At 37.6% G+C, this 12,989-nt stretch overlaps 1 protein-coding gene across 13 annotated transcripts in view; it reads left to right on the plus strand.

Moving 5' to 3' along the window:
* Nucleotides 1-12,989, plus strand: part of MAGI1 (membrane associated guanylate kinase, WW and PDZ domain containing 1) — a 604,684-nt gene that overhangs the window by 499,978 nt on the left and 91,717 nt on the right. For 6 of the 13 annotated variants that reach the window (XM_078076268.1, XM_078076261.1, XM_078076272.1 and 3 more), the window contains exons 5-7: nucleotides 403-604; nucleotides 7,971-8,053; nucleotides 12,547-12,585. In XM_078076268.1, coding sequence (XP_077932394.1) covers nucleotides 403-604; nucleotides 7,971-8,053; nucleotides 12,547-12,585 — 324 coding nt within the window. The remainder of the gene's footprint in view (nucleotides 1-402; nucleotides 605-7,970; nucleotides 8,054-12,546; nucleotides 12,586-12,989) is intronic. The other 7 variants (XM_078076278.1, XM_078076287.1, XM_078076230.1 and 4 more) reach the window with 2 other exon arrangements.

Here is a 12,989-nt window from a genome sequence, read left to right on the forward strand (position 1 = left end):
ATTCTTGCTCACTGATGCCCACTGAGTCATGAAACCAAATGATACCTAATAGCAAGAGTATGGCTCAGTCTGTGTTTCAATGGCCTTATTAGTACAAGAGACTTGAGGTTTTGAGTCATGAATTTGTTTCTTCTTTGGCATTTCCAAGATTTCGAGCAATGCATTATCTGAGCATGTCTTTCTCGTCTTTCTTTCTAGGTGTAATAACTGTGGTATGTCACTTTGATGTTTTCTATTGAAAGATCTTCCATCTAAATAAAATGGAATAGAGTTGATGGCCAGCAATTAGGAAAGAGTGAGGGCTTTTGAAAATATAGATGCAGACAGTAGTGAACTCCCTGGTTTGGGATATGATTGATGAGTTTCTTTTCTCTCTCTCTCTAATTCCCTGCAACTGAACAGCCGATTCTGGTGACCAAGAAGAGCACATTCTCCAAGAAGCAGCCCTACTGCCTGTGAATACTAGCATCGTCGCTGCCCCCAACACGGACGCTTCTCAGAAGTTCCCTCAATACCTACCTCTTTGTGCAGAGGATAATTTAGGTCCTCTACCTGAGAACTGGGAGATGGCCTACACCGAAAATGGAGAAGTCTATTTTATAGAGTAAAGTATACCATTCCTCCTCCCTGAACTTCCCTTCCTTTCTGTCTTCCCCCTTCCTTCCCACTCTCTAGTGGCTGCACTGGTAAATTACTTCTAGAAGGACTGGTCGCGGGCTCATGGTATTCTTTTATACAATTTAACCAGCTTTGTCCAGAAAAACAATTAGCATAGCATCCTAATCATTGACTCTGAGGAGCTTGAAGAAGCATAAGGTTAATTTCCCTATAAATAGTGGGACACTACATTTTGGTGTATATATAATGGCATAGTATATAAAGAATATATTGAGCCATTAAGAGGTAAATCCTCGCTTATTTTTTCTTAATTGGGTGGCAGGGTTTTTTTGTTTTGTTTTTTGTTTTGTTTTGTTTTTGGTTGTGTTTTCAGAGTTCTTCATACATTTTGGATACAGTTCCTGTATCATTTTTTTGGTTTGTGAACATTTTCCCCAAGCCTGAATTTTCTTTTCATTGTCTTGACTGTGTCTTCCAGAGTTCTTAATTTTGAAGAAGTCTGATTTATCAGTGTTTTTCTTTTGTGGGCTGTGCTTTTAGTGTGCTGGCTGAGAAATTTTTGCTTAAATCAAAGTTATAAAGCTGTCATTTTCTGCTATTTTTGTTTTAGAAGTTTTATAGTTTACATTTTACACTTAGGTCTCTGATCCATTTTAAGTTTTTGTTGTTGTTGTTTTTGTTGTTTTTGTTGTTTTTTTTTAAACATGGTGCAAGTACATGGATTAAAATTTGAGAATATGGAAACCACCACCCCCACCCCTACACTGATCTGCAGTCTCGCTTTCCATGGTTTTAGTTACTCGTGGTCACTGTGTTCTGGAAACAGATGCTTCTCCTGACATATTGTCAGATCAGTAGTAGCCTAATGCTACATCACAGTGCTTATGTCAGTCACCTCGCTTCATCTCACTACATAGACATTTTATCACTTCACGCCATTACAAGAAGGGTGAGTAGATGCACTAAGGCATTTTGAGAGAGAGAAAGGACACATTCATATAATTTTTCTTATCATTTATTGTTATAATTGTTTTCTTTTAGTTATTGTTAGTCTATTACTGTGCCTAATTTATAAATTAAACTTCATCATAGGTATGTATGTATAGGAAAAGACATGGTATATGTAGGATTCAGTCCAATATACAGTTTCAGGCATCCCCTGGAGGTCTTGGAACTTAGCCCCTGTGGATAAGGGGGTATTACTCTACATGGATATGAAAAGTCTTTCAAAATTATAAAACTTATATATACTTATGTGTATATATATATATACATATATAATACATATTATTAAAGTTAAACATTTAATAAATAACCTTGACTAAAAATGGAAAAATATACAGTTGTAACCATTCTAAAAAATCTAAGATAATAATAATTTTTTAACGAGTAATAGTCAATTTTTTAAATGCTGCACTTTGGCTCTATTATCAATATTCTCTGTTAAGATTTACCACAGTTTTATGTACCACTAAAAAAGAAAAACAAAAAGGCCAATTAAACTATAAAATAAATAAAAGTATAAGTAAGTCTGTTATACTCAAATAGATTGAAGTTGAAGGTCTGCTGTTGAGTGAACAATAACAAGGCAAAACTGACAAAGAAAAAAAATTAGAGAAGACACAAATTACCAGCATTAGGAATTAAACAGGGAATCACCACAGACCCTAAAGACATTAAAGGTAATCAGAGAGTGCTGCCAACAAATCTATACACATAAATTTGACAACTTAGATAAAATGGACCAATTTCGTGAGAAGCATGAACTACCACAACTCATCCAATATGGAATAGATAATTTAACTAACTCTATAACTATTAAGGAAAATGAATTTGTCATTTAAAAACTCGTGAAAAAGAAATCTCCAGGCCCAGATGGTTTCACTGGAGAACTGCTCGAAGAATTATATTTCTACACAGTCTCCTTCTGAAAATAGAAGTAGAGGAACACTTAGCAATTATGTTTATGCAGCTATTGTTACCTTGTTACCAAAAAAACAAGGACAGTCTAAGAAAAAAGAAAACTACAGAGTTGGATGCCTGGGTTGCTCAGTAAGTTGAGTGTCTGACTTTTGGTTTTGGCCCAGGTCATGATCTCGGGGTCCTGGGATCGAGCCCTGCATTGGACTCCATGCTCATCTTGGAGTCTGCTGGAGGTTCCTTCCCTCTGCCTTCCCCCACTGCCACGTACTCTCTCTCTCTCTAAATAAATAAGTAAATAAGTAAATAAATAAAAATCTTTAAAAAAAAAAAAAGAAAAGAAAAAGAATTATACACCATGACCAAGTGGGAATTATCCTGGGGATACAAGATTGGTTCAATATGTGAAAAATTCCTAAATATAATCTACCATATTAAGATACTAAAGAAAAAAACATCACATGATCGTATTCATCAATGCAGTGTTTGACACAATTCAGCACTCATTCGTGATAAAAATTCTCAGAAAAATAAGAACAGAGGGGAATTTTCTTGACTTGATAATATCTACCAAAAATGTACAGCTAACATTATACTTAGTGGTAAAAGACAAAAAAAAAAAAAAAAAAAAAAATACTTTCCCTGCAAGATTAGGGACAAGTCAAGGATGTTCACTCTCACCACTCTTTTTTTTTTTTTTTTTAAGATTTCACTTATTTATTGGCGAGACTGTGTGGGGGGAAGAACAGAGGGAGCGAGACAATCAGACTCCTCAATGAGCTTGGAGCCCCACACAGGGCTCAATCTCACAACCCTGAGATCATGACCTGAGCTGAAACCAAGAGTCGGTTGCTTAATGAACTGAAGAGCCACCTCAGTTCCCACCTCTCTTAATCAACATGATCCTGGAAGTTCTAGCCGGGATAATAAATCAGGAAAGAGAAATAAAAGACCTACATATTGAAAAAGAAGGAATAAAACTATCCGTCAATGCAGATTACGTGAATGTACACAAGAAATGTACAAAATTACAAAATATGTGCAAAAAAAGTTCTAGAATAAGTGAGTTCAGCAAGATCACAAGATATAAGCATGCATGTATATCTATATGAACATGTAGACAACAAATTTCAAAATAAAATATAATTCACATTTACTTCCAGAAAAACACCAGTTACATGTAAATCTAACAAAATACAGGATGTTATATGCTACAAACTGCGAAATATTGATGAAAGAAATCAAAGAAGGTCTAAACAAATGGAGAGATGTCCCCTATTCATGGATTGAAAGACACAATTGTATAGTAAAGATGTCAGCTCTCCCAAAATGGATATACAGGTTAAATGCAAATCCTGTCAAAATCTCAGTGAGGTTTTTTGTTAATATAGACAAGTTTATTTTAAAATTTATATAGAAAGGCAATAGAACTAGAATAGCTGGAAAAGTTTTTTGTTTGTTTGTTTGTTTGTTTGTTTGTTTTAACCTACAACCCTGAGATCAAGACCTGAGCTGAGATCAAGAGTCAGACACTTAACCAACTGAGCCACCCAGGTGCCCCTAGAACAGTTTTGAAAGAGAAAAATAAAGCTAGAGTAATCAGTCTACCAGATATCAAGACTTATTATAGAGCCACAGTAACAATGGCTGGGTGGTATTGGTGAAGAAATGGGCACATACATCAATGAAACCCAGAAACAGATCCACAAATACATCCAAGTGATTTTCAACAAAGATGCCAAAGCAATTCAATGCAGGGAAGATAGCCTTTTCACGGAAGTGGTATTAGATTAAGTGTTTAGCCAGAAGTAAATAAACCTCAACGTCAACCTCACACCTCATTCAAAAAATTAACTCAGAATAGATCATCACAGACTTAAGTGTAAAACACAAGGCAATTAAACATTTTGGGAAAAAAATTTGGGGGGGCTCTAGGACTAGACAAGGAGTTAGTTCTTAGACTTGACATCAAAAACATGAACCCTGATTGACTTATTTCACTTAGTATAATACCCTCTAGTCTCCATAGTTTGGCTATTATGGACATTGCTGCTATAAACATTGGAGTGCAGGTGCCCCTTTGGATCACTACATTCGTATCTTTGGGGTAAATACCCAGTAGTGCAATTGCTGGGTCGTATGGTAGCTCTATTTTCAACTTTTTGAGGAACCTCCATACTGTTTTCCAGCCTGGCTGCACCAGCTTGCATTCCCACCAACAGTGTCGGAGGGTTCCCCTTTCTCCGCATCCCCGCCAACATCTGTCATTCCCTGACTTGTTAATTTTAGCCATTCTGACTGGTGTGAGGTGATATCTCACTGAGGTTTTGATTTGTATTTCCCGGATGCCGAGTGATGTTGAGCACTTTTTCACGTGTCTGTTGGCCATTTGGATGTCTTCTTTTCAGAAATGTCTGTTCATATGATCTTACTGATATGAGGAATTTGAGAAACAAGACAGATAATAGGGGAAGGGGAAAAATGAAGCAAGATGAAACCGGAGAGGGAGACAAACCATAAGAGACTCGGTAAACAAACTGAGGGTTGCTGGAGTGGAGGGGGGTGGGAGGGCTGGGGTGGCTGGGTGATGGACATAGGGGAGGGTATGTACTATGGTGAGTGCTGTGAATTGTGTAAGACTGATGAATCACAGACCTGTACCACTGAAACAAATAATACATTATATGTTAATAAAAATAAAGAAAGAAGAAGACAAAACATGAACCCTAAAAGGAATCATTGAGGGGTGTCTAAGTGGCTCAGTTGTTAAGCGTCTGCCTTCGGTTCAGGTCATGATCCCAGGGTCCTAGGATCCAGCCCCGCCTTGGGCTCCTGCTCAGCAGGAAGCCTGCTTCTCCCTCCCCCACTCCCCCTGCTTGTGTTCCCTCTCTCCCTGTCTCTGTCTCTGTCAAATAAATAAAGTCTTAAAAAAAAAAAAGGAATCATTGATAAATACGATGTCATCAAAATGAAAAACATTTGCTTCAGAAAAGACCCTGATAAGAGGATGAAAAGGCAAACTACAGACTGGGAGAAAGTATTTGCAAACCCCATATCTGAAAATGGATTGATATCTAGAGTATATAAAGAGCTCTTAAAACTCAACAGTAACATTAAAAAAATTCAATTAGAAAATGAACCACAGACGTTTCACTGAAGAGGATATACAGATGGCAAATAAGCACATGAAAAAATGTTCACCCTCATTAGCCATTAGGGAAATGCAAATTAAAATCACAAAGATATCATTACATGCCTATTAGGATGGCTCAAATAAAAAAATAGTTAATAACAATAAATGATGGCAAAGATGAAGAGAAACTAGATCACTCATACATTGCTGGTGGGTATGTAAAATTGTATGACATTCTAGAAAACAGTTGGGGAGTTTCCTATAAAACTAAACATGCAACTACCATATGACCCAGCAATTGCACATTTGGCCAGAGAAGTGAACACTTAACATTCACACAAAAGCCTGGACATGAATGTTTATAGTAGATTTATTCCAAAGAGCCCAAAACTGGAAATACCAGTTTTCCATGCCATTTCCAAATGCCATGGAATACTACTCAGCAAAGAAGGAATTAATTATCAATATATGTGACAACCTTGATGAGAATTAGCTGAATGAAAAATAGCAATCCCCAAAGAGTACATACGTATGATTTCATGGGACATTTTTGCAATGACAAAACCATGGAAATGGAGAACATAGATTAGTGGTTGCCAGTGATTTAAAAGGTGTTTGAGGGGGCAGAGACTCGAAGAAAACCAAGTGTGGCTGTAAAAGGGTAACAAGAGGAAGAATCCTTGTTATGATAGAAATGTTTTCTATCTTAACTGTCTGGAGATCGATATCCCAGTTGTGACATTTTACTTTAGTTTTGTAAGATGTTCCCATTGGGGGAATCTGGGTAAAGGGCATGTGGGATCACTCTATGTTCTTTCTTATAAATACATGTGAATCTATAATTATCTCAAAATACAAAAGTGTTTTTTAAAAAATCACAAATAATCTTCCCTCCCAGCAATGGCCATTTTTACTATCTTGCTGGTGTAGGAATAGCACAGACCATGGGTTCTAGTGTTGGACTCCCTGAGTTTGTTGCCAGTGCTGCTAGGTATCAACACACAGTAACCTTGTACCAATTTTCTCACCTCTGTCCTCATTTTTCTCATCTGCAAAATGTATTAATACTTATTAATAGTTCCTTCATAGGGTTATCTTAAGGATTGGTAAATTGTAACATACATGTAAAAGAATGGATTCTGGTAGTTGTAAGTGATGACAGTTGTTACTATATTACCTTTCATTTGTTTTCTTTTCCTTTTCATACAGTTGAGATGATTTGTATATACATTTGCATTGTTTTTCACTTAAGCCTTAAGTTTTTTCAACAATTAATAAGACTTGGATCTCAAATAACTGTGGCAATGTTTTTCAGCATTTACAACCTAAACTGCAGACTTTCAAAAACAATTGAAGTTACTACCTCAGTTTCCCCCCAAAAGTTTTTTCATTTCTTGTTTTCATTTCTGGTTTGCAGCGTGAACTGCTGGCCTTGTGGTTCGTAGCCCTTCCCATTGAGCTTGCCATAGTGTGGCCCAGGAGCTCACGCAGAACTTTGTCCCGGGGTCCTCAGCTGCTTCCGGGCAGTTCCTCCAGACATTCTCATGACGCTTCTAACATGGTTGCAAGGCGGTAATCGGGAATATTACTGTACACTCTCAGACCTTCAAGGCCTCGCTCATTGTCTGTTGAAACATTTCATCTGGAGTCGGGCTGTGCCCTCCAGAAGGCAGACATGTTTAGCTTCTTCAAGCTTTGTGGGGTTTTTTTTTGGCCCAGGTTCTGTTTATGGTAGGTAATTCCGGGTTGCCTTCACTTTGTGTGCAACGAAATTCAGGATGCTGTGATTAATGATAGGTATTAGCCGCTGTGAGCCAATTGCGTGAACTGAGGTAGTTTCACAATGTCAGGGGAAATTTTATGTAATATAATGAGTGAAATAGCAGCCTTCTTTGTGAATTCCAGCATCCAAGGTTTAAGTCAGAGGCAAATTTAAAGCAAATTGGAGTTTGCTCTTCTGCAAAAGTGAAGACTAAAATAAGTCTAGACAAGGGGAGACAGTATGGACAAGGGGTATCATTTGGAACTCATTTTTCAAAAATAAAACTGGCATCACATGTTAAGCTTTCCATAATGGAATGATTATACCTTAGATAAGTAAAAAGTCTACCTAAGGCCCTTCCCAAGCCTTTTCAGATTCCAAACTTGGGCTCTCTTCTGGGTTGGGTTTGCTGTTGGAAAGTAGCTTTGCTCTGGTTGAGGGGAAATGTTCAAGAGCGTGTAATTCTTTTTGTCATTGAGGTTTTTGCTTTTTTTTTCCTTTTCAAATGTATTTCTTGTTTTTGTTTCTTGATTTCAGCCATAACACAAAGACAACATCTTGGTTAGACCCTCGGTGCCTGAACAAGCAGCAGAAGCCTCTGGAAGAGTGTGAAGATGATGGTAAGGGGCTAGGAAGGTCTTGGTTCAAGTGAGCTGGGGGCTTATTCACATGTGCAAGTTTTAAGGAGTTATATAGCAAGGTCAACCAGGTTTTAACAAGTGAGTTTTTAAAAGGTCATCCAATTTCTAGAAAGTGACCTGTAGTTTCCAAAAGCAGTAGGGGAATCAGACTTGTTTGAAAAGAACAGTTTGTTTATACATAAAGGCAGATGCATGCTAGTATCTCCATTAGAAACAGAACTTTAAGACAGACTATTTCAATGAAGATACAACCTCTGCCTTCAGGACCTTGGAGAAAACTCAAGAAAATCTCTAGGAATATAGAAACCAAAGTTGCTCTGGTTACTTACCTATTGGATCCTAATCCTATATTATAAAAGTCTTAAAGGAAAAAATCAAGAGCTTTTCTTAAATTCTACGTGTTCATAACTTGACAAAGGGAAAGCAGATCTTGACTTCTTAGGATCTATCCTCATTATCTGAAAAGTACATTCATCTAAGATCTTTCTTAGATGAGGTGTTACCCTTAGCCTGACTCTGCCTGTTAATCTCGAAAAAGAATCAATTGGCTATAAGAGTTACTATTTTGAAAAGTTTATTTCAAAGTTTTGGGATTTCTAATTACTTTTCCAAAATGGAAAAAAAAAAATTAGAACAAATGTGTGCCTTTTCAGTACACCAAAGTCTATCCCAAGTTCTACCAGAATTATTTTTTTGACATGGATGAATTAAAAGGGAAATGACTTGTTTTGCTACTCATTACTCATCTCTGGCATTTAAATTAGTGGTATAATTATGGAGTACATATTTTCCTATAAGATAATGAAACTTTATTAATTTGTCCTATGGCGCAGAATTGTTGTATATATATAAACTTGAGGTTTGTCTGAAAATGTAAGCCAGTAAAGTGTAATACTGCCAAAACCTTGTACTCCTAGATCCTTCTGCTCTACACGGATTGCAGATACCATGAAATGAGCATAAAATTGGGTGTTCATATTTAGCTATAGAGTGACTGCAAATGGAAATACAAATCCTTCTGACTAAGGAGGCATGACTGAGATGCTCATTTTATTTTGGTTGCTTAGTCCCGTTCCTGAAGAAGGAATGGAACGTGTGTGGTCAGCTTCGTTATTTGCATGCTTCAGGGATAAGGAACTGTCCAGATTATTCAAATATTATGTTTCATATATAATATAAAAGTGACCAATTTTCAAAAATCAGAATATAAAATACACTCAACCGTAAAATTTCAGAGACCAAAATTTAATCTTTATTTGATGCTTGATGATTGTGAAGGCATTTTCGACTTCTTATTACCATAGGAGAGCTTCAGTGTCGACCTCCTTTATAATTATACTGGGAACATACAAAAATGACTGTTAATATAGTTTATAGATGATAGAAGACTCCAATAGCTTTTACCAAGAGAAACTTAATGGAGTAGAAGTGTTGAGTAGAATGGCTGAATTATTTTGTGACCAAATCTAGTACAGTTGACCCTTGAACAACATAGGTTTGGACCTCACTGGTCCATTTTTGTGTGGATTTTTTTCCATAAATATATTAGAAAAAGTTTTGGAGATTTCTGACAATTTGAAAAACCTGCAAATGAATCTTACAGCTTTGAAGTACCAAAAATATTAAGAAAAGATTAAGTATTATTGTAAGAATATAGTATATAATACTTAGAATGTACAAAAGAAGTGTTAATCGAATATATTATTGGTAAGGTTTTCAACAGTAGGCTATTTGTAGTTAAGTTTTGGGGAAGTCAAAAGTTACACACAGATTGTTAACTGCAGAGAGTCAATGCCCCCTAACCCCTGTGTTTTTTTGTTTTTTTTGTTTTTTAAACCCCTGTGTTGTTTAAGGGTCAACTGTTATTTTTAATTCTTAGAATTCTTGTCATTGGTGTTAATGATATTATCTGGAACAAGTATGTATTCATACCAAATACCATTAGTTTATGAATTATCCCTTCAACATTAGGATTCACAGAACCTTTTTCTAGTAGAAATTATATGCATGTCTGTGTGCCTATGTACACACAGTATAAATATATAACCAGATGTTACCACTCGGTCATTTATCAGTTCCCACACCTGCATTTTCTGTTGCCTGTTAACACAAATCTGCCTTGTGTTGTTTATGTTGTGACACAAAGAAGAATAACGTTGTTGGTCACAGTATTCCTCCTGTATTTCTTTCTGTTCTCTGGAAGTCATACACACATGGAATGTAACAATACAGCATCACACTTATTGTAAAAATTTTATATATTGTTTCCTAACTCAAAAAAGTGATGAACTGGTTTGGGATTTTGATCCTCAGTGTATAACTCCTTTTGTTGTTTCTGTGTATCGAGTTGAATTAGAAGCCTTTCACCTTGCCTCTGAGCTCCAGGCCAATATTTGAATCTGCCTGGTTGATAATGCTCTTTGTCTGAAAGAGACTTCAAACTAGTCTGCTTAAAACCCAACTATTGATCTCTTCCCCCCCTGCAAACCTGGTCCTCTGTAAGTGTTCCCTATCTCGGTCGAGGGTAAAATTCATGCATACCTAACAGTCCCCCTTGACCTACTACTTCTCTTGACATTCATTTCAACCCATCTACCCTTTGAATTTACTTTGCCTCCCAGATATCTCTGGAATCCATTCACTATTTTCTTCACCACCTTTAGCATCCTAGTTCAGGCCACACTCATCTCTCACCCAGACTCTTTCCCACTCTCCTTACACTGTACCCAGAGGAGTCTTTTAAAATGTCAGTGTGATTGTGTTATCATGGACCACCCCCTCAAGCCCTATTCACTGGTTCTCTGCACCATAAATACTCAGCCCTCCCCATAGCTGGTCCCCAAGCCCTAAGTGGTTTGACCTCTGGCTTTTCTCACTCTTATTCCTCTCCGCTCTGCCCTTCATCCCTACTAGTTCTCTCTCAGAATATTCTTACACTTCACAAACAGTTATTGATTGCCTTCTATATTTCAAGTGTGTCCTAAGAACTTCAGATGTATCAATGAACACAACAGTCAAAATGCCCTGCTGTCAGAAAGCTCAAATTTCAGTCATTCATCACTGTAGGTCTTTTTGTTAAATTGTTCATACCCTTTAGGTTATAGCTCAGGGACTGTTTCCTTGACCTTGCCCCCAGATATGAATAGGTCACTCTGTGATGTGTGTTACCTTAGAGAAATAATCACAGTTTTAACTTTAGTTTTATTTATGGGAGTTTGGGATTTGTCTCCTCCTCCAAAAGGATATTTGATCTGTCCCTTTGCACAGTGACTGGCCCATGGTAGGTCTCTCTCATTAAATGCTTATCAGAGAAATGAACGAACGCACCCCCAAAGACATTATTAGATAATATTTAAATGGGCATTTTCTTGAAAGATTTTATGTAAATAAGATTCCATTTTTCAGACACAATGCCAGCACCAAAACTTACTGTTGGCAACTGAGTCACTTCTAAGTCAAGGCCGTACAAGGCACATGGCGCCATGTTGATTACTGAAGTCAGTAACGGAGACATCCGTTCATCCATCCGTCCATTTTGAAATATTTAGTACTTGCCATGTACCAAAAACTCCTGGGCACTGAGCATTTTGCAGTAGTGAAAACGGTTTTATTCCCGTGTTTGTGGAACCTACAGTACACGGGGAACAGCCACTTGCTCTGTAGCTGGAGAGACTTTATGCGTGAAATGATTTGTTGTGTGCTGTTCTGTGTTCTCAGTTATCCTACAGCGTTTTACTTACAGCAGGAGGAGGTCGAGCATGGAAAGGATCTTGACTGGTTTTGCCCCCTGACTTATTGAGAACATTTTCATTCTAATATTTCTGAGCTGTTTGACTTAGAAATCCTATACAAACTAAACGATGCCTTCCCATACTCATTTCAGGGCAGCCTTCAAGCCTGCTTTCCCAACGTGCAACATCCTGACATAATTCCTCTCTAACTCCCTCTGTAAGACGCTGTTAAGTGTAGTGCATTTTACGATCTGCATTCTCAATTTGACCTCACCTTCCATTTTTCAGGCAGCAGTATTACTTCTAAGTTAAGTAATGCTTTAATTGTGAGTATAATTGCCTCACTGATTAGAGGATTATTGCAGGATTAAAAGGTCTAATATTGAAAGGTGTAACAGCTTTGTTTGCCCGAAATAAGGTCTGTAATAAGTGACTTCCCACTTTAAGAACATTGAAACCGCGAAGGTATTTGTCATCTTCTACCACCAATCAAACCCCATTCTGACACGCAAGGAAATGAGCCATATAATTATGTTGCCAATATCAGCTCTTACCGTTTTGTGATTTACACTGAGGTCTCCGGTTTACTAGCCAAGCCAGTGAGATAGGCCACAATGCAGGTAAGGACGAAACGGAGTCATGTGTTGCTGCTGTTTTTCTGAGGGGAGTTTTCTTTCTTGGTGTTGGTGTCTGAATTTTTCTTTCTCTCTTTTCTGTCTCATTCCCGCTATTCCTTTGGAGAAGAAGGGGTCCACACCGAGGAGCTGGACAGTGAACTAGGTAAACCCTCCCAGCCTGCTGCCGCTGCATGACTTGCCCTGAATGCTTTTTGTCTCCAGCGAATTGCTTATTCCTTCAGTTTCTTTAGTTTGCACTTCTTCAATGATGATTTTCATTCCAGCTTATCCATGAAAGGTCAATCTTACAACCCTAATGTCTGACTTGCAGGCATCATGCAGAGTTGTAAAAAGTTGTGTCTACGAAGAAAATGTCTGAGTGCATCAAGACTAGAATGAGAGTTAGCAAACTGGTGCTAGGTAGTCTTGTGAACTGAGGATTAAGAAGAGCCTTGAGAGGGTAGATGCTTGCTGTGTACCTTCATCTCTGGTATGACCTACCTCCGCCTCATTTCTTTGTTTGGTGCGGGTAGTTATCTCCATGGGCCATGCAGAAAAGCAAAGCAA

Source organism: Halichoerus grypus, chromosome 1 (assembly GCF_964656455.1).
Source record: "Halichoerus grypus chromosome 1, mHalGry1.hap1.1, whole genome shotgun sequence".
NCBI lineage: Eukaryota > Metazoa > Chordata > Mammalia > Carnivora > Phocidae > Halichoerus > Halichoerus grypus.